A 21,208-nucleotide genomic window follows, 5' to 3' on the forward strand; every position below is an offset into this window, starting at 1 on the left:
AGTTTTGTTTATGGACGCATTACGTGCAATCAATCAACATCCTATACGAAAACAAACAATCATGATGCATTAATTAATCTTGTTATAGGAGTCCAAAGGAGAAGGAAACTGTCTCATGCCTGTGCAAAAGATGATGGTCTTCAAAACTTAGGCCTTGAGGATTGATTAGCCCAATTAATGTGTTGTACTGTTGTACTATAGGCCTAAATCCCCTTTCAATTGACCATAGATGTAACCAGATGTCAATTATCACGTTGTGGTAATGAAGTGCCTTCTTGAAAAAAAGAGGCGCTTTTGGAGCGGCATTCGCAAGATTCTGGTGTCTCGTGGCATGGGCATAGGTGGCATGGCTTGGCGGCGGCAGAGGCGACATGAAGGTGGCATGTTTCCAGCATGTTGCACGTCGCTTTAGGATCTCGCTGTCACTTTAATTGATGTGCGTTTCTCACTCTTCTGAAGTAGTCAGACAGGTACATGGGCACTGGTCCCTTGAGGATCTTGAAAACCAGGCCCGTTGCAAGTTTCTGTACTGTGTCCTCTACCCTGAGCCATCCCACACTAGCATAATGAGCAGGGGTAAGGTGAGTCCTAGGTGTGAGGTCTAGTAGTTTGTTTGAGAGGTCTGTAGTTTCGATTTTACTGCCTTTGAGGTGCTAGAGTACGATGAGGTGCATGCATAGTGCTCCAGCTAGTGTCCTCAGTGCATTCCTACTGACCAACGAGTAGATCCTGCCCAAATATCGTATTCTTTGATTGACTTTCTTGATGACTTTTGTTGCCATTTTATCACCGGTTGTTATCTAAAATACAGCCCAGTTAGGTAATCCCTTCTTTCCTTGTGATAACATTGTCACCCACTCTGATCGTAGAGTCTGTGGCCTTACTGAGGTAAATTTGTTTGTTTGTTTGTTATCAGTGAGCCATGTGCAGATTTTACCAAGCTCAGAGCTAAGGGCTTTTTCAACCTGCAATTTGTCCTTGTCCGAGACCAGGAAAGCTGAGTCATCTGCGAACAAGAACAAATTGCATTCACATGCTGATGTCATGTCGTTAATGTAAATTAGGAACAGTAAAGGCCCCAGTATGCTTCCTTGAGGAACGCTGCAGCTCACTGGGAGGGGGAGGACAGGGTTCCGTTGACATCCACCACCCGTTCTCTTCCCTCCAGATAGGATTTCATCCAGTTCACAGATGCACCGATTGCATTCAACTTATCGAGCAGTGTAGAGTGATTTACAGTGTCAAATGCAATGCATTGCTGCTCTGCAGTTTTACATTTATTTCCTGTCATGGTGGTGTCTTAGAGCAGGGGTCTTCAATAGGGGGTCCGGGACCCCTAGGGGGTCCTCAGAGTTACTACAGGGGGGCCGCCAAATCTTTGTGTGATAGGATATTGTTTTTACATTAACGACTTGAACCCTGGCATCCCTATTCTGAGGAAAACTTTAGCCAAAAATATCAGATCTACAAGCTCACAATCCCTCACGCTGCGAGGCGGTGTGAGCTTGTAGATCGGCTATTTTGGTTTGGTATAGAGGGGAAAAGAGCAGACTAAGTACAGGTGAAAGGTCAAGTTTACTAAGTATTGACGATTTATGTGGTTAAATGTCTGAAAATACACATTAATATGAATCCAATGTGCTAGTGCTGTCAAACAAGTCTATGAAATCTATGAAACCGTTTAATCTGCAACACAATTTTATACATTAGTGCGGGTCCCTGCTTCATCTTTCTCTCAACTAAGGGGTCCTTGGCCTGAAAAACGTTGAAGACCCCTGTCTTAGAGAGACAGACAGGGCAAACTCCTTCTACATAGAGACGATTTGGGTAAGACTGCTGGAGCACGTACAATATTATGTAATTGCGAGAGAACTGAGAAGAAAACGAATTGAAAACCAGTTGCAAATGACTCTATATTGTGCCATCTGAATTGGGGAGATGTATTGTTCTGTGACTATAGCTTACGGAAATTATGGAAATGAACTCTCTCAATATTCTATGTTATTGCATAGCAATGGTAATTATTTATTTTGTCTCTGTACGCAGGGCGCACACTGGAAAATGAAAGCCTAGCCAACCCTGTGTGTGTGTGTGTCTGTCTCATTCAAATAAAGGTTATTAAACTGTGTTGAAGTGAACTACACCCATAATCATATTTTCAGGCCCCCAGCTCTGCAGTGCTCTGTATTACTTCCGTGCTGATGAGCTAGACAAACCGAGGCCAATGTGTGAACATTATTTTTGCCAAGTGACTTCAAAGCTGCACTACGCAAGATTTTCAAGCATTATCTATCTAAACCACTTTAGATAGGAATTTAAAACATATATAAACCCATCTCCCCTGATTGAATTACTATCATTATTGCGGCCGCTAACATACAGAAATTGTGAACATTAATACTCAAGTTATTGATTAGAACTAGAATTAACTTCTCCCAAGAAGTGTCTTCTAGTCTCTGGTAACATGACTACAGTACACTATAGCGCAACTGTGAAACGATACTGCATGGTCGTAACTGTAAAGATGAAGAGAAAGCGTATTCTTGGAAGTAGCACCACAGAGAGTAGGGCGTCTTACTGTGTGATGTATTGTGATAAGCTGTTTTTCTGTGGTGTATCGAGACCAGAGGAAAGGATGATGGTGAAAATATACAAGTGGAAAAGATACAATGCGACGCGTTGTGAGCTTGTAGATCTGCCATTTTCAAAGGATTTTGTATCCATTTTATCCATTTGAAAACGTGTGAAATGGGACCTTCTGCATAATGAGCACTTTTGCTTTAAGTGTATTTTGATGCCAATACTTTTGTACTTTTACTCAAATAAATTGTGAATACCGGATCACTGTAAGATACCATTTGACTCTTGCGGTTCACCTACTGTCAAGCTATCTCTGCTGTAATTCACATGCATATTTTCAGACGATAACCCACAAGCTCTTTCATGTGGCTGTAAGGCACCCCGATTGAGAACCTCTGGGTTTGGGCGATAGTAAGGACCATTCACACCAAGCCAAGACTATCCCTACTGTGAATGACTGCGGGGGTCTCTCTCTCTCAGATTCCCTTCTTCTCTCTCTTCCTCTTTTCTTTTCTCTTCTGTCTCTTTGTTCACTAGTCTTTCTCGCTTTCTCTTTTCGCACAGATTTCCCCCACTCTCTCTCTCTTGCTTTCCTCTCTAAGGATTTCTTGTACTCATTTCCTTTCCTTATTTTTCTTCCTTTTAAAAACACACTTGGCACTTTAACTGCCTTCTTAGTGTCTCTTTCTCACACTTTAATTTGCCTCCACCCACCCTGGCCTCTATCTTTTCTTAAGTCAAGGGAATTACATGGATGTGGTAAGCTGCTGCTGCTACCTCTCCCTTTGCAGTGATTACGCTTCCCTCTTTAAGTCTGAGATATAATGTACTATACCGAAAAGAGCTCTGCAAGCTCACAACACATCGTTGCGTGGCACGTTGTGAGCTTGTAGATCAGCTATTTAGTTCTTAGTTCTTCATAATTCACAGTCCTTCACACACCACCATCACCTTTATTCTACACTGCTATACTACACACGCATTATGCTTATGAACTAAACATTTAGGGTGGGGGGTGCACGGAGTATCTCTGAAACAGGAGAGAATTGGTTCACAGATTATCTTGTTCTTGTGTAATCAATTATACAGCAATTATGTGTTGCAACTGAAGGTTTTCCAGCAAAATAACTCCCATTTAGTCAGGCCTCAAACAGAGAGGCAAGTTACTTTCTGGTAATGGACTTGTGATTGTAATGACTGGTAGAGATTCTGGTGTTTCTGGCACATGGGCAATATTTTATAGTAACAAGGTGGGCCAAATCATCTGAACCACATTGACAGCCACACTGAAACTTGAGTAAACAAGATCTCTCCTTCTCACACAGTTCCAGTACAGGAACATTCTGTTCACCACAGCACATCCAAATAAGTTCTGAGATGTAATCACAATGCCAAAGCGAATAAAAGATGTAGTCTACTGGCACACACGCACGCACGCTTTCACATTGCCTTTTAAACTGAACACTGCTGATGTCCTAATGTTGCCTGCTGTTGTCTTGGTAATGGCTTATCAGACAGCAGGAAGTACTGTAGGGCATGCAGGGTGGATTATGGGGTGTTTGGTGGAGCGTTCTCATCTCACATCTGTTGCTCTTCTGTTGTTTGTTTCCACAGACATATCTTCTGGGAATCATCATCTCCATATGTGGGAATGTCCTCATCAGCATTTCTCTCAATATACAGGTAGGTAAATCGGTGGAATCCAGCCACCCAAAACGGTCTGTCAACACGGCACAATGCTGATGCTATATAAAGAGCAAGTTTTCTCACATAAGAAGGTTTATGTTTATATGTTTATTGTCCCGTGGGGGAAATTCAGTTTCACACTGATGGCTGCTCAAATGGTCATGATGATGTCTGTTCTTTTTCTTGATTATTCCCTATTTTATTGTCCTTGTTGTGTTTACTATTAAAGCTGCTACAATGTGTGAAGAAGCAGAATAATTGTACTCCTGTACACAAGACATAACGGGTTAAGTGACTTGCTCAGGGACGCTTCGATACGTACCGATACAAACCGAATTCTATTGGACTCCCAGACGACCTACAATCTCACACGGCCAGTCGGCCACCCCTAAGTAAAGCTAGACAAACTTAATTCCTCTTTCAGTTCTTTTTAAATTCAGCACATCAAAATTCACTCTTCATTCATCAGTATTTTACTGAATATACAGCTACAGTAAACCCAAAAAGTGTTTGTGACAATTATGTTCTTTTGGGTGCTTTTTGGGTCTTTTTGGGCACCATCCAGACACTCTGCATTGGTCTTTTTATGTGGAAATCCTTTTATCCCTCACTGAAAAATGCATTTAAGCACTGGATTACTTTATCACCTCTTCTATTGTGCCCCAGTTTTTTTTTTAATGTTTTTCTTATTTGGTAACATAAAGCTGTAAAGATTAAGTTGACTTACTGTTGTAAACCCTCTAGTTCACATGTACAATTTGTCTTGTAGGTTTTTCTTGTTATTTTTTCCCTTTTTCTTTTATTTTTACTTAATCCTCAGCATTCCTCCAGCTAACATGAAAAAAACTAATCTGCCTCCTTCCCGTTTTCTCTCTCTCTTTCTCTCTCTCTAACAGAAATATGCCCACGTGCGTCAGTCTCAGCGTGGCTCCAAACCCTACTACACCTCGGCGCTGTGGTGGTGTGGCGTGGTTCTCATGGGTGTGGGGGAACTTGGGAACTTTGCTGCTTACGGCTTCGCCCCCGCCTCACTCATAGCCCCTCTGGGCTGCGTGTCTGTCATTGGTAGGCCCTGCCTTATTACTCTTTACCTACATTATTTTGGTTGTCAAAGCTGGCAGCTGCCAATGCTGAAGTGACAGGTTGCCACATTATTCATCATTCATGAAGGCAGGAAAAATGGTGGCTTCCTTTCTTGGAGTGTCCTATTCCCCTACTGAAGCTGGATTTATACTTACATGTAGTTGTGCGCTGGTATCTGCTACTGAAAATAGCAGATACAATAGCAGAATAGCAGACAAGCTCACATCGCGGCACACAGCACTGGCATGTAACCAAGTATAAATGAAGTATAATACTACCATACTCATATCTCATTGTGTGTTTTACTATAGGATTTACTTGCAGAGTACCATAGGTGTACTTTGGTGTTTTTCATTTTCATGAGGAATTCAAAAGGTGTGGAAAGACTAATTTCCTCAGGCTCATGTTGTACTGATCAACTTTTCAGTGCATTGATAACTATTTAATGGTATATTTTCAGACCCAAGCTAATATTATATATAGCAGCCTATCTTCTAACAGAATATGGAACCTTTTGCTATATGAACAAAGGGAAGCTTAGTATTATGGCACAGTGTTCTAAGGTCTGTATTTGGTGCTGTTATTCAAACTCCATGCATTACACTTATTTGTCACGAGAGCCTGTGAGCATTTATCTCACACAACTTAAAATACTATCTTATCAGTTTACTATCTGGCATGCACTCCTATGCTGCATTTACATGGGCAGGGCAGCTACAAAAGATACAAAGCTACAAAGCGATGAATGTGTATCTGTCGTGGAGTCACTGTTGATCAACACTCTCGTTGACGACATCAAGCGCGCGTCAGACTAGCGAGAAAAATATAAAGGAAAATAAAGCTGGGGTTAAAAAGAACAGGTGAGTGGAAATGCTTAAACAAGACTTGGTTGTTTTGTTGCTTTGTAGCTGCAGTTGAAGCCAGCTCAACTTGGATTGCAGCTTTGTAGATTTAATAGCAGCTACAGTACAAACGCCAGGTGTTGCTTTGCATCTTCATGTCACTGGCTTCCATTGAAAATAAATGGTAGCCTGTAGCTTTGTAGCCGACAGTGTTAACACAGCATTACAGATGAGCACCAGGGTGCCTCCCCCAGGATTCAAAGTGAAGTGCCTTTGAGAAGAAAATGAAAAATGTATGATACCCTACAAAGTGGTCAAAACACTGGAAATAAAGCTCCACATTTATTTTGAAATACTTTGATTCAAATTCCTGTGCAAATTTTTCTGTTGGTTTGCAAGGAAAGATAGGGGAGAAAGAGTGGAGTTGACTGAATCTAATAAGTGTCTTTAGAATTATACACTACAAATAAATAAATTGTCCTAGTGTGAACTAAGCCATCCATTTTCTGGCACTAGCCAATGAAAGAGCTGCAGATCTTTGGGTTGGCACAGCTGGCAGCTGTTCAGTGTAAACACAGTAATGACAGGTTAAATATTGAACTGGTCAAGCTGCCACCTCCAGGCCACCTATCGCACTACTATGCTGGAGGTGACAGTGAGTCACATGCAGTAGATATTAATGGCTGCCATTACCAGATGCTTCAATTAATTTTCCTATAGGCCTGTCTACCCAACGAATGAATGGGCTGAATAAAAGACTTGAAAGACCTTGTTTGGGTATTTCATACATCAAGACAGTAAGAAGGCCAGAGTGGCTTATTGTTGGTATCAGCCGAGAGCAAGGGTGTCTATCCACTTTTCAATGCACTAGGCCCCTGGGATGGAATGGATTGTTGCGGTGGAGTGCAACACCTATCATCAGGTCCCAGTACTTACTGCTTGTTTTAGTTACCCAAGCCACGTTACTCCTATGCTGAGTTGGCAGTACAAGGAATCGAACACAGAACCTTGCAGTCCAAAGGCGAGTGCTCTACCGACAGAGCGACAACGTGCTGAACCTGTGGTGATAGGGCCTTTTCAGTTGCTGCCCACTTTAAGTGGAAAATACCTAAACAGAACGATTCCCCCACCCTGTCAACCTTAAAAGCCGACCTCAAAAACCACCTCTTCAGACTCGCTTTTCACAACTGACTTTTTTCCCCTCATGGAAAGTGACTTTTAAGATCTAGAAAAGTCTGAAATATTATCATTATTGTAATTCTATTTAATCTCACTGTTATTAACATTCACTCTGCTTCTTGTCAAGTCACAAGAAATTGTTACCTTAATTAAAACATTTGATTAGTATATTGTAACTCCCTTCAATCATCCTGATTGGCCGAGAAACAGGTTTCCTTTTTTTTGCCATACTATAATGGCTAGGAATTGCCTCGCAATGCATATCAACAGAGCAGAATTAACTCTTCATCAAACCTTGATATCTCAGTGTGAGAAAGACACACATTCACAATATGAAATCACATTTGCATAAAACACGAGGCAGATAATGTTATTCACCACAGCACATTTCCTCTCATGTTCTATTGCAAGTAGTGAATTAATGGTCTAACATCTACACACACAGTGAGAAGGCTACAGCTAAATGTAAATGCTCAGCTGAAGCAAAGAAATGTCTGAAGCCAGAATATCCGACTAGACTGGTTAATGAGACGATAGAGAAGAAGGAGTTAAGGAAGGAGGGAGAGAAGATGTTGTCTACTCTGTAACTCTGCAGTCATTACATGGACTGACCTCACATCTGACAGGTGGATCTGAGGGAGGCTGTGCAGGTTGCCGCCTGTCACTGCAACTCCATCTCTGGTGAAGGCTAACTGAGGCACGTGCACACATTGACATACAGTACACACACTTCTGGGAAGGCTGAGCGATGCCGCGCGCGCGCGCACACACACACACACACACACACACACACACACACACACACACACACACACACACACACACACACACACACACACACACACACACACACACACACACACACACACACACACACACACACACACACACACACACACACACACACACACACACACACACACACACACACACACAGCTCCTCGTCCATGGTGCCAGCGTTCAAATCGATTTTTCTTTCATTTAATCTTGAGCGAACCTGAAGAAGCCACAACGCAAGGCATGTCGTTAGCGGCAATATTTTGTTGTATGCGACTGTATGGATTACATTAAAGAAAAGTCGATTTGAACAGTGTACTGGAATACTTGAATCTTAAACATACACTCTATTTATATGCAAACATACTGCTTTGAAAGATTTATTGATTTAGCCTGCTAGCAATGTTTTGTACACACACAAACAAATACAAACATCACACACCCTCCCTGCTGTGCCTGCGTTTCAGGAGTGTGACAACTCAGAGAGGGGGCTGACAATGGGGGGTCCTTAGGAGAGGAGACAGGAGGACAAGAGGGGAGGGTATAACAGAAGTGAAGAGCAGGGAGCCCAGAAGGAACAGAGATAAGAGGAATGTACGAGGTGATATTGGAGAGCAATGAAGACATAATATCACACACACACACACACACACACACACACACACACACACACACACACACACACACACACACACACACACACACACACACACACACACACACACACACACACACACACACACACACACACACACACACACACACACACACACACACACACACACACTTGTGCATGTGACTGTATATATTATATATATAGTCATACAAACAGTGTGTGGTGACATAGTGGTGACAGCACTCTCTGCACCCCAGAGGTTCTCGTTGCTACATTTCCTATAAGCAATCCTTGAGAATCTGACTTTGTATGTTGCTATGGTTACTTGTTAGATCCAGCTGGTCCCAGAAGCAAAAGAGGAGCCCTCAATGTGAAAACGAACATTGCCTGTTAGATAAAATGTTAACCACAATGACCCTAACGTCCCTATTCTGGGCATGTCGTATGTGGCGAAGATTCAGCGACAATGGGCAAACATTAGCCATAGCAAATAGCAGATCTACACAAATAGCACGTAGCAAACGTTAATGATTCTATCATCACATCCAGTCATTCCTCGCTGTACTGTATGTGAATGTATGATGACTGATTGTATGAATAGTGTTAACCTCTAGAAGAGGTGCAGTAATTATTACCAGGATTTGACAGTAAAATTGTCATCAAATAGAGAAAAAGCTGGAGCACTCAGGTCATCATAAAAACATTTAATAACATTTAATAAGTGCAAACAAGCAAGACTGACGTTTTGACAGCACCTTCAGATCTACGTCAGCTCTGAAGAAGACACTGAGCTGCCTTGCTTGTTGGCACCAATTCAACGTTATTAAACGTTTTTAAGATGATCCGTGTCCTCCTGCCTTTTCTCTTTTGATGCTGCTATGGTCCCTGTCTGAGAGGCACCGGTTATTATCCTTAAAGTGGGATTTAGCACATGAACTTTCTCAAGTTTCTCAAGCTGTTTCTGTACTCAAGCACTATTGCATTTCACAGTTTATGCTTTATCACAAGTGAATTCCAACCCCCTTTATTTCTCTATAGTAGCCATTCTGCTTGTAAACGACTGTTTGGAGACAAAACCTTAAAGGCATACTATGCATGCTGCTGCTGTGTAATGCACAATATTTATGTAGGAATCCATTTGTCACAGTGTGATAGCCTAAAAGTCAGATGACATGCTCCCTTTCTCTGATGCATTGATGCATTGAGGCATTTATGCGCTGTCGCGCTTGACTTTATGTGTTGCTAATCTTTCATTCTGGTGGTTATGGAGGTATAGCTTTTGGACATAACCCTTTCACTGCGAATCTGCAGTGTTCATTTCAAATCCGAATGTGTAAAAATGGACCCGTAAGGGTTGGAATTAATATCATTCAGGATGTTGCTGTCTGTGTTAGTATGTCAGCCTGTCGGTTTACTGTCATTGTACAAATATGAGAGTACATTTGTACACTCTCAAGACTCAAGAGTTAAATGTTACATGTATATCTGTCCATACTATCAGGTTGAGTGTCTCAGCCAGTCTGCCTGCCTGTCTGTCTGTTAACCGTCTATTTGTAATACTTGTTTGTTTCTGTGACAGACAAATGTATCCAACTGCCTACACTCTCTGCCTTTCACTGAGACACATTAACAAGACTAATCTGACACTCAGCTCATGTGAAACTGATTGCTTTTCAGCTTGCCATCCTTTGACAATGATACTGATGAATGAGTTCATATAAATACGGCATGAAATAGCATGACATTTCTTTTTTTTTATCTCCCAACAAGCCGACTTTGGTGCTTTGAAATAACATGCTCCATTTATCTATGCGTTTTCACAGAATCGTGCCAAGATGAATGTGTTACTTTGATTATTTATTACAGTCATGACTACTGAGTGACTAACACAAACCAGTGTTTAATGTGTGTGTGTGTGTGTGTGTGTGTGTGTGTGTGTGTGTGTGTGTGTGTGTGTGTGTGTGTGTGTGTGTGTGTGTGTGTGTGCGCGCAAATAACAGGTTTGATTGAGTGACATCGTTACTAACAAAAATGAACAAAAATTTAGCACAGTGGTTTAGAACAGTGGTTCTAAAAAAAATTGCAGATCTACAAGCTCACAGCACATCACTTCATGCTGTGCTGCGAGCTTGTACATCTGCTTTTTTTTTTTTTACATTTTTGAAATATCTTGAAAGTGTTTGGTTTATTTTTTTCTTCTCTTCTGGGGGTCCCTGGCACAAAACATTTTCAGATCGGGGGGTCCGCGGCCAAATACATATCATTTTGGAGGTCCTTGGCACGAAAAAGTTTGAGAACGACGGCATCTGTAGAATCGGCCTAAGGTCTTAATGGATTAAAAGGATAAAACATAAAAATAGAACGATTTTCATTCTGGTCCTTTGGGTGCAAATGTTTGTGGTTTTTGGGTACTGTAAATGGAACCTGTTACAACTCAACTAATTGATAATAATAATAATAATACATCAGACTTATATAGCGCTTTTCTTAGTACCCAAAGTCGCTTTACAAAACAGCTTATTAGGAGCAACAAAAAAACGTTAAAAGGCTAAAAACAATAAGCTAAGACTAAGAAGAAGAAAGGGAGATTTGGTATGGGTTAGGCAGGGAAAGACCCCCTTTATTTCTCTATAGTAGCCATTCTGCTTGTAAACGACTGTTTGGAGACAAAACCTTAAAGGCATACTATGCATGCTGCTGCTGTGTAATGCACAATATTTATGTAGGAATCCATTTGTCACAGTGTGATAGCCTAAAAGTCAGATGACATGCTCCCTTTCTCTGATGCATTGAATTTTTGAAATATCTTGAAAATTTTTGAAATATCTTGAAAGTGTTTGGTTTATTTTTTTCTTCTCTTCTGGGGGTCCCTGGCACAAAACATTTTCAGATCGGGGGGTCCGCGGCCAAATACATATCATTTTGGAGGTCCTTGGCACGAAAAAGTTTGAGAACGACAGCATCTGTAGAATCGGCCTAAGGTCTTAATGGATTAAAAGGATAAAACATAAAAATAGAACGATTTTCATTCTGGTCCTTTGGGTGCAAATGTTTGTGGTTTTTGGGTACTGTAAATGGAACCTGTTACAACTCAACTAATTGATAATAATAATAATAATACATCAGACTTATATAGCGCTTTTCTTAGTACCCAAAGTCGCTTTACAAAACAGCTTATTAGGAGCAACAAAAAAACGTTAAAAGGCTAAAAACAATAAGCTAAGACTAAGAAGAAGAAAGGGAGATTTGGTATGGGTTAGGCAGGGAAAGACCCCCTTTATTTCTCTATAGTAGCCATTCTGCTTGTAAACGACTGTTTGGAGACAAAACCTTAAAGGCATACTATGCATGCTGCTGCTGTGTAATCCACAATATTTATGTAGGAATCCATTTGTCACAGTGTGATAGCCTAAAAGTCAGATGACATGCTCCCTTTCTCTGATGCATTGAAAAATAGAACGATTTTCATTCTGGTCCTTTGGGTGCAAATGTTTGTGGTTTTTGGGTACTGTAAATGGAACCTGTTACAACTCAACTAATTGATAATAATAATAATAATACATCAGACTTATATAGCGCTTTTCTTAGTACCCAAAGTCGCTTTACAAAACAGCTTATTAGGAGCAACAAAAAAACGTTAAAAGGCTAAAAACAATAAGCTAAGACTAAGAAGAAGAAAGGGAGATTTGGTATGGGTTAGGCAGGGAAAGCAAGTCTGAAAAGGTGGGTTTTGAGGGAGGCTTTGAACACGACAAGAGGGGGGGCGGCTTTGATGTGAGGTGGGAGTGGGTTCCAAAGTGTGGGGGCTGCAACTGAAAAAGCCCCGTCATCCCAGGTGCTTTTTTTTGGGGGGGGGGGGGGAAGTCCAGGAGGTTTGCATCGCCAGACCTGAGGGAGGGGGAGGGGGTGTGGCGTTTGAGGAGGTCAGAGAGGTAGCTGGTTATTGAGGGCTTTGTAGGTGGTGAGTGTGTTTTACTCGGAGCCCAGGTCATGGAGGACTGGGGTGATGTGGTCTCTGGATCTGGTTCTGGTGAGGAGGCGGGCTGCCGAATTTTGCACTTATTGAAGTTTTTTGAGAACTTTTGCAGTGGCACCATAGAGGAGGCTATTGCAGTAGTCGAGTCTGGATGTGATGAAGGCATGGATGAGTGTCTCTGCAGCAGTTTGGGATAGTGTGGGATGGAGGCGGGCGATTTTTTGGAGGTGGAAGAAGGCTGTTTTGGTAATGTGGTTGACGTGGGATTGGAAGGAGAGGGTGGGATCCAGGATGACACCAAGGTTGCGGACTTTGGTGGAGGGGGTGACAATACGATAATGAGGACTTCAGATTTATTGCAGTTTCAAGAAGTTTCTTTTGCATCCAGGACTTAAAGTCAGTCAAACAGGTGGTGAGGGTGGAGAGGGTGGTAGCAGTAATGGTTTTGGAGGGGAGGTAGAGCTGTGTGTCGTCGGCGTAGCAATGGAAATTGAGGCCATGGCGGCAGTGCCGGTGATTCCGAGGGTGGATTTGAGGCGTGAGAGGAGTATGGAGTGTTGATGGTGTCAAAAGCAGCACTGAGGTCAAGGAAGATGAGGTTGTTGAGTGAGCCGGTGTCGCAGGAGAGCAGGAGGTCGTTGGTGACTTTGATGACGGCAGTCTCTGTACTGTGTTTGGAGCGGAAACCAGATTGGAAGTTTTCGAAGAGGTTATTGGATTCAATAGTCATTGATGACGGTTAGGTTCAGTCCAGCTGCTGTTCAGCCAGCTAGATAGAGATACTAATGTTCCACATTGTCACTTATGCATTGCCCAATTCCTTTTGACTTCATTGCTGTAGAAATGTATTATTCCCATCTAGCAATATTATCGCCATAGCCATTATTGTTTCGGGCCAATATGTACAGCACAATCAGTACAATGTCTCGCTTTGCTTGTCATACCTTTTGAATCAAAGTACATTGTCAGGGGAATCTGGAGAAGCAAAAAGAAAAAGTAATCGGTGTGCTGTCAATGTAATTATGTAGTTTTATTTAGAGACACACAGTGTGACACGCAAAGTACCTAGACATTTTCACTGCACAGCTTAAATTACATCATGTCTTAGGCTCTGTTGAATCCTCCTGCTGCCCGTTTGGGTGTGTAGGTATTGCTATGTTAGAATTCAAATGATAGGGTAGTCAGTGCATTGTGAATGGTGGCTGAATCAAGCCTTGATTGTGGTGTGATTTCTACCTTTTCTCCCCCAGCCAGCGCCATCATATCTGTGCTTTTCCTCAAGGAAACGATGCGTGCCTCTGATGTTGTCGGTAAGTAAAAAAGTAGCTAGAAGATAAACAATGAATGTTTTCCTGATTTAAAGAAAAGTTACATTGCAAACCACATCTCAGTGCAGCAAAAGGCAGAGGGAATATTGTCATGCTTTGATTGGCAAAGGATGGAAATCAGTAGCTCAGTCTTCATTAAAATACTTCATTTAAAACTCATGTGCCTACCATTTCCAGTTTTTTGTGTAATGTTGACAAATGCAAATGCATTCCAAAATGCCAGTAGTACACATTAAAGTCAGTTTCTTTTAAGTCTTAAAGTAGTAATACAAGGTCTTTGCGGAACAGTGATCATTTAATTCAATGTCACTTATTTAGAGACACACTAAATATTTAGAGAAAACCATAACATTATTATGATTCATCCTCTGTTCCACAGGTGGCGCTCTGGTCATAACAGGAACATATGTGCTGGTGACCTTTGCCCCCCATAAATCGACACACATCACTGCCAGCCTGGTCCGGTATTACATCGTCAGCTGGCACTTCCTTCTTTACCTCGTATGTTCCTCTAAACCAGGGATCCTCAACTTTTAATTTCAACAACCCCCGGTTTGATATGCATTAGGATTAGGCCATGGACCCTCATTTCATAAATCTTTTATCTCTGGGACCCCTATCTACACTGTAAAATCTTCAGTGTTCATTTAACTCTGAGAATGTACAAATGGAACCAAATGGACTTGTAAGGATCCATTTGGTTCCATTTGTACATTTCCGGAGTTACAGGCCCATAAGGGTCATAACCAGCAGAATCTGTAAAGATGCCTAGCTGGTATAATCCCTTAAGTATTGCTGGCCGGTAAGCAGCAATAGTTAATGTGGCAAGATTGTTGGGCCAACTCTCAGCGTGATTACTTCCTTCATTGTTTATTGATAGATGGACCATCTATTGACCATCCATAACTCAACTAAAATGTGTGTTGAATTGACAATGAGACTCACTCGCAGCTCATCAGGGGTGCTTGCCAGTGGTGTAAACACAGGACGACTGGGCGCCCATCATTATTCAGAGCACAGCATCTCTCCCTACCATATTTCACATTCTGCGCCTGTATCTAGTCCTAGTCGCTGAACCAAGCCAATGCATAGAGACTGGAAAAAATTATAAAACAAGAGAGAAGACAGAAAACAGAGAAAAATGATGCTCAAAGATATGGTGGTAATGGGGGTTGCATGGTTATGGGTAGATGTTAAAAAGGGGGTGCTCTTTACCAGCCGAGGGAATGCATTGTGAATACTCATCAGGCTATGAAGGAAGAGCCTGAAGCAACAAGTGATTCATTGTAGATAGTTATTAATCAAAGTAATGCTGTGAAGACAATGAATCATCCATCAAGGTCATACTATTGTCAAATCTTTTCATCTAGAAGGACTCCTAATTAGGCCTATTGTTAAACACACCGATCGTCATTGTCTATACAGTATCAGGAACATAAAATGCTGATTATATGGCAGTCACACTTGCGTGACTTAAACTCACAAACATCATGATATTTGATCTGATATTTAAATCCAAAATAAATCCTAAATCCTATCATTCTATTGTGAGAAGGATGTGAACATCTGTTACAGTGCTTCCTGATGTGTTGTGCTGGAACATTGCTGCCAGCCTACACGTTTATTTAAAATGCTGCACTTCGATGAGTTTCAATTCACGTTAAATACCAGCGAAGTTCCCCTTTAACAGCTAGATTTGAACGTGAGCCAAAAGAATAACATCATAAAATATATCCTAAAATGTATTTAGGATAGTCAGAGAAACATTTTAGAATGTTTTATGAGAAACTGTCACATTACTGGTTGGCCCGGCAATATCTCTCCTCATTTCTGCTTTGACAGTCCTTTCCTCCTGCCTTCCAGACGTTTAGAGCCCTGTGGCATTTCATCAGCTGTCCTTTAAAAATGGAGTGCTGTTGTACTCACAAGGACAGCTGTGCCTGTGGTTGCTCTCATAGTATTTGTTTGCCAGGGTGTTTTGATTCAATTAAAGCACAATGCTCACTGCCAAATTTATTTTGTTTGGGGCAAGGTTTTTCCACCGTGGATAGCTCCACACTGCGAAATCCTGTGTTCATTTAGTTCAGTGTAAATGGATAAAAGGTTTTAGGACCCAGCCTGTGAGGTTATCTTTTTAATTTTTCTATTAATGATTTGTGTTTTCCCTGCCTTATCTCCTTTGCTCTCACACTCCTCACACTTCTCTTCCTCTGCGTCTTTCACTCTCTCCAGCTTATAGAGATCATAGTGTTCTGCATCCTGCTGTACGTGTACAAGAGGAGGAATGTGAAGCACATTGTCATTGTGATGCTGCTTGTGGCCCTGCTTGGTAATGAACGAGTGGAAACAACGTGATCGATGCCAGAGGTTATCGAATGAGCCATTACAGGCAGTTGCACATTGCTCTGTTGCCTGGCTACCAAAAACTGACCGGTCCGATACCCCTCTCCATTATCATTTCTGGAAAGAAGTTTGTCTATGGTGGTGGATAAGTGAAGCATGTTGAAGGACCCTTAATTCAATTTGTATCAATTGTAATATAATAACCATAGATAGATATACAGTATATAAGCACGTCATGGACCTATTATTTTCCTCTGAGGGAAGATAACGTGTCTTTGTGCATTTATAGAATTCAGTCTTCTGAATTCTATAAATGGAAAAACAAATGTGTCCTGCCACTCATCCAGCAATAATGTTTTTTTGTAGACTGGTCATGCTCTCCTGAACTGGCCCTTGGTTTTCTTGTTTTCATGTGTTGTTGCAGCCTCTATGACAGTCATATCAGTCAAAGCTGTGTCGGGGATGATCACGGAGTCTATAAAAGGCTCTCTGCAACTCATCTACCCCATTTTCTACGTAATGTTGGTAGTCATGATCGCCTCCTGTGTCTTCCAGATCAAGTTAGTGAAGGTTTTCTCTTTCTACAATTTTTTTTTTTTACCCAGCCATCATGGTCACTGCTAGATTCAATTCAGTTCAGTTATTCAGAATCTCTGAACAGAAGCAGAACCAATGTAGATTTGGAGTGTACACAGTAAAATCCTCAGTGTTAATTTTGTACAAATGTAACCAAATGGGTCCGTAAGAGCCCATTTGGTTACATTTGTAAGATTGATGAACTAACGCTGAAGATTTGACTGTGTATAACATACAGTAGCCTACATTGGTCCTATTTACATTGACACTACAAGACTATTATGATGGATAAGGAGCCTGCTATGCGGTCTCTGTTACTACAGTCATTCTATTCATCTTCAAAACAGAGCTGGACAGCCTTTCTCTTCTTTCTCCACAGATTTCTCAATCAGGCAATGAAAATGTTTGATGCCACAGAGGTGGTTCCCATCAACTTCGTGTTTTTCACCGCCAGTGCTATTGTTGCAGGTATGCCAACCCCAGTGCTGTCAATCAATCACATGCTTTACTGATGATACTGTCACAGCCTGTAGATTTCCTTCTCTGGGAGTTCACCAAAAAAAAGTGTGAATACTATTTCTGTGAAATGAACTCTTTTCAAATAGTTTCTGAGGAAGAAGATGAAGGGGAAAAGTGCTGTAAAGATCTATTCATGACACAGCATAAAGGAGTCGAACATAGTGCCAAGATGGTGATTCATCCTTGAAGTGTATCTCTTTAACAGTTTTTAGCAGCCTATTTATAGCATGTACTGTATACTGAGCCAGCATAGATCAGTATCATGCTGATCAATAGTTATCCTACACTTAGCTTCACAAAAGCATCTTAGTGGTAAGATTCCATTTGTTCATATATATTCGAATATTAAACCGACTATTCGACTATCAAACCACTATTCGATTATTCTATAAAAATAAATTTAAAAAAATGTTTTTTTTTTTTTTTTTTTTTTTAAGTGGCTTTTCTACAGCAGACACGCAGCTGTGAGCTCTGGTGTGACGTCAACTCGCATTCCTTGAGTCGAGTCATCAATGCCATTGAAAAAAAAAAAAAAACTTTGTGCGGTGAAACCGCCCCTATAAGTGAGGTTTGGAAATTTGTACAATTATCTTGGGCAGTGAAACCGCCCCTATAAGTGAGGTTTGGAAATTTGTACAATTATCCTGCGCTGTGATTGGCCAATCACAATCTATTTAGGACTGTGATTGGCCAGTGTCACATGACACATGTGCATAGCCCTATATAAGAAACCATAACTTTAAAAAAAACATAAATTTGTTTTTTTAAAGTTATGGTTTCGTCCATCATAAAGAGTGTTTCAATAAATGTATTTATCTTTTGTACATGATTGGTTGACTCCATTCAGTATTGTGATTAGCTAGCAAGACACCGCCCACTTCACACAGGGTGTGATTTTTATAATCAAATCGATTAATCGAATATTCAAATACTTATAAGTCGAATAATTCGAATGCAAAAAAATCACTATTCGTGAATGCCCTAGGCCAGTAGCACTAACAAAATGAAGGTAAATGCTACAATCTAATGGCTACAAAAATGTGCTTGTGGCCAGAAAGTCACTGGTCTAAAAGCATGGACTGGGGAAATCTGGACAGGGGACATATAGTCAACGCTCCTAGTTATATAAAGGTTGAAAAGGGAAAGTTTGGGAAAACAAGGCAGGAAATAAGATACAACGCACTCAACAAACAAAACTGGGTGCTGGATCCTTAAAGTAGTAAATAATGGAAAAAAGGGAAAAAGACTAGGAATGCACTCCAAACTCACTTTTAAATTGCCACATGGACATTTTGGGCAAGACGCCCTTCTTCAGCAGGTGTACTGGCAATTTCACTACCAGGCACAGGGCCATAATAGGAATTTACTCAATTGAAAGGCCCATTAATAGTTGCGTTTCTGAGCCAACATGCCTAGAAAATGTGTGATCATGGGGCAGGATATTGTTGAGGAACCGAGAGCCACTGAATGCTGTGAGGGCAGGGCCCAAATAAGACTTAGGCCCCAGGGCTATGACCAGGCTTAAGCAGTGAAAAGACAAATAGAAGTGATTATGTCAACACAGGTCCCAATCAGGAACTGGCCCCACCCCCTGGCCAAAAGGAATCCTGTAACAGTGTTTCAGCACCATAGACAGTAGCTTTATTTTACCCAGACAAAGGCAGTCTTTATAAGGCTATTTTTCCATTCAAATAAAATCAACTTGGCTACATTAAAAAGCCTGGGTGGTGTCCTGGACTGTCAGCTGTCCTTCAAGGTACACATGATGGCAGTGAGTACTTGGTCCTGTAAAGGGGAGGTCATGTTTCGATCTCACTAGATCTTTATCAGGAACATTTCTGACGAGGATCTAGTGAGATCGAAACCTTGAAACGGCAATAAAAAAAGTGGAGCTGAGAACTAGTGTGCTTTTTATTTTTACCTTTACCGTTGATTGTCGTTTGTCCAGTACCTGATGTGCATGCACTATCTCTTTCAGCTCCTTATCCAGGCCTCCCAGTCATCTCAAAGCTTGACTACTGTAACTACCTCCCTCATTGGCCTCCCGTCATGCTCACTTAAACCCCTCGAAAAAGTACTTAAATGTTTAAACTGCTGTAGTTTGAACTGTAGTTCAAACACTTGGTTCTTATCGTCGTTGTCGGGTAGAAACCTCCATTTTTGTCTTCTCCATTTTTCAACTTTTTTATTTGTTTAATAAATCAGTGCTATTGAACACCCTTTACGTCTGTATGTGGGTTTTCCAAATATTGAAACAATGAAAAGTATTAAAAAGTGCTTCTGACTAAACCTCCTAACTCCATTGGATCCTCAAACTGTCGGTCAAACCACTTAACTTCAATTTTGGAGATGGGTGTTTTTTCCATCATTGATGCCATCATTGATTAGAATGACAAAGTCAGAAGGAACATTAATGGTCAAAAACCTCCTAACTCCACTTGAGCTGTATTTGGGTAAAATTATGATAATATAAGGACACAGATACTTGAATGTGTCCTTATATTCACCATACCAACTTTGATGAGGCAGTATTGTGTTGTTGTAAAACAATTTCCTGAAAAGTTAATATTTTTGAGTTATTATTATATTATGTGCATAAGAACACACTCTCCCACCACTTCATTATGTCAGAGCGCTGACGACTCATTACACGATGACAGTTTTTGGGTATCGTCCTCACTTATGCCATGGAGAGACTGGATGATGCTTTTGTAATTAATGCATACTGCTTTGACTGCTGAATTGGTTGAATGCACGGCATTGAATGCACGGCACCCATTCCACGAGCAGGTTTAATTCACATATGCGTGATTGCACTCTTTTATACATTATTGTATAAAACTAATTATTGTAGCATTGTCCCCCTATAAATTGTCCCCTACAATTTTCTATATCAATACTCATCCTTTCCAATTCTGCAGTAACTGCGTGAAAGAAGAATTTGCCTGTGAGACTGGTAACTGGAAGAAATTCCAATTCCTTCAGGGGAATTGTGTCATTATCACAGTTAGCTGGTCTATGTTGGATATGTCAGGCATTGACCCAAACAAACACAGGCACAGGATGGAGAAAACTAAAGATATTGCATGATTGTTTGGTGCTTACTGTTCGCCGGGCCCCCTGGAGCTCCTGGGTTGCAGCCCTGTGTGCCCGTGTGTTAATTTGGGCCTGTGTGAGGGGTAAACACTGAGTAAAAGCACTGAGAGACACTGGATACTGTGGAGGTGTAAACACTGAGTCAGTGCATAGCAGATATACAGTATATACACGTGTATATATATATATATACGTACACATGGGTATATATACTCTCTGTGTGTGTGTGTGTGTGTGTGTGTGTGTGTGTGTGTGTGTGTGTGTTTTTACATGTTTGACAATTATTTTACATTTTGTAGGAATTGTGTTCTACCAGGAATTTGAAGGGCTGGCTTTACTGAACATCTGTATGTTCCTTTTTGGGTAAGCTTTCACCAAGTTGTACTGAACCGAGTGTTACTTCATTTACTGTAATCACACATTGTAACTGGAACCAACTAACTGTGAAACTCCTTTTCCAGTTGTCTTCTGTCTTTTCTTGGAGTTTTCTTGATAGCCAGAAATAGACCAAAGGTAAAACATCAAGACAAGACCTTTATTGCGATGGACAAAATTCCAGGTATGCATTTTGGCCTGTTACATTTTACAATAGCAAACAATTCAATGC

General features: G+C 41.0%; 1 protein-coding gene across 1 annotated transcript in view; it reads left to right on the plus strand.

Annotated features, from left to right (window-relative positions):
- Nucleotides 1-21,208, plus strand: part of nipal2 (NIPA like domain containing 2) — a 28,959-nt gene that overhangs the window by 6,722 nt on the left and 1,029 nt on the right. The window contains exons 2-10 of the mRNA XM_080427413.1: nt 4,195-4,263; nt 5,163-5,331; nt 13,990-14,049; nt 14,447-14,568; nt 16,300-16,396; nt 16,835-16,970; nt 17,366-17,454; nt 20,901-20,964; nt 21,063-21,160. Coding sequence (XP_080283539.1) covers nt 4,195-4,263; nt 5,163-5,331; nt 13,990-14,049; nt 14,447-14,568; nt 16,300-16,396; nt 16,835-16,970; nt 17,366-17,454; nt 20,901-20,964; nt 21,063-21,160 — 904 coding nt within the window. The remainder of the gene's footprint in view (nt 1-4,194; nt 4,264-5,162; nt 5,332-13,989; nt 14,050-14,446; nt 14,569-16,299; nt 16,397-16,834; nt 16,971-17,365; nt 17,455-20,900; nt 20,965-21,062; nt 21,161-21,208) is intronic.

The sequence above is a fragment of the Gymnoscopelus braueri genome (genome assembly GCF_963280865.1).
Source record: "Gymnoscopelus braueri genome assembly, chromosome: 4".
Taxonomy (NCBI): Eukaryota; Metazoa; Chordata; class Actinopteri; order Myctophiformes; family Myctophidae; genus Gymnoscopelus; species Gymnoscopelus braueri.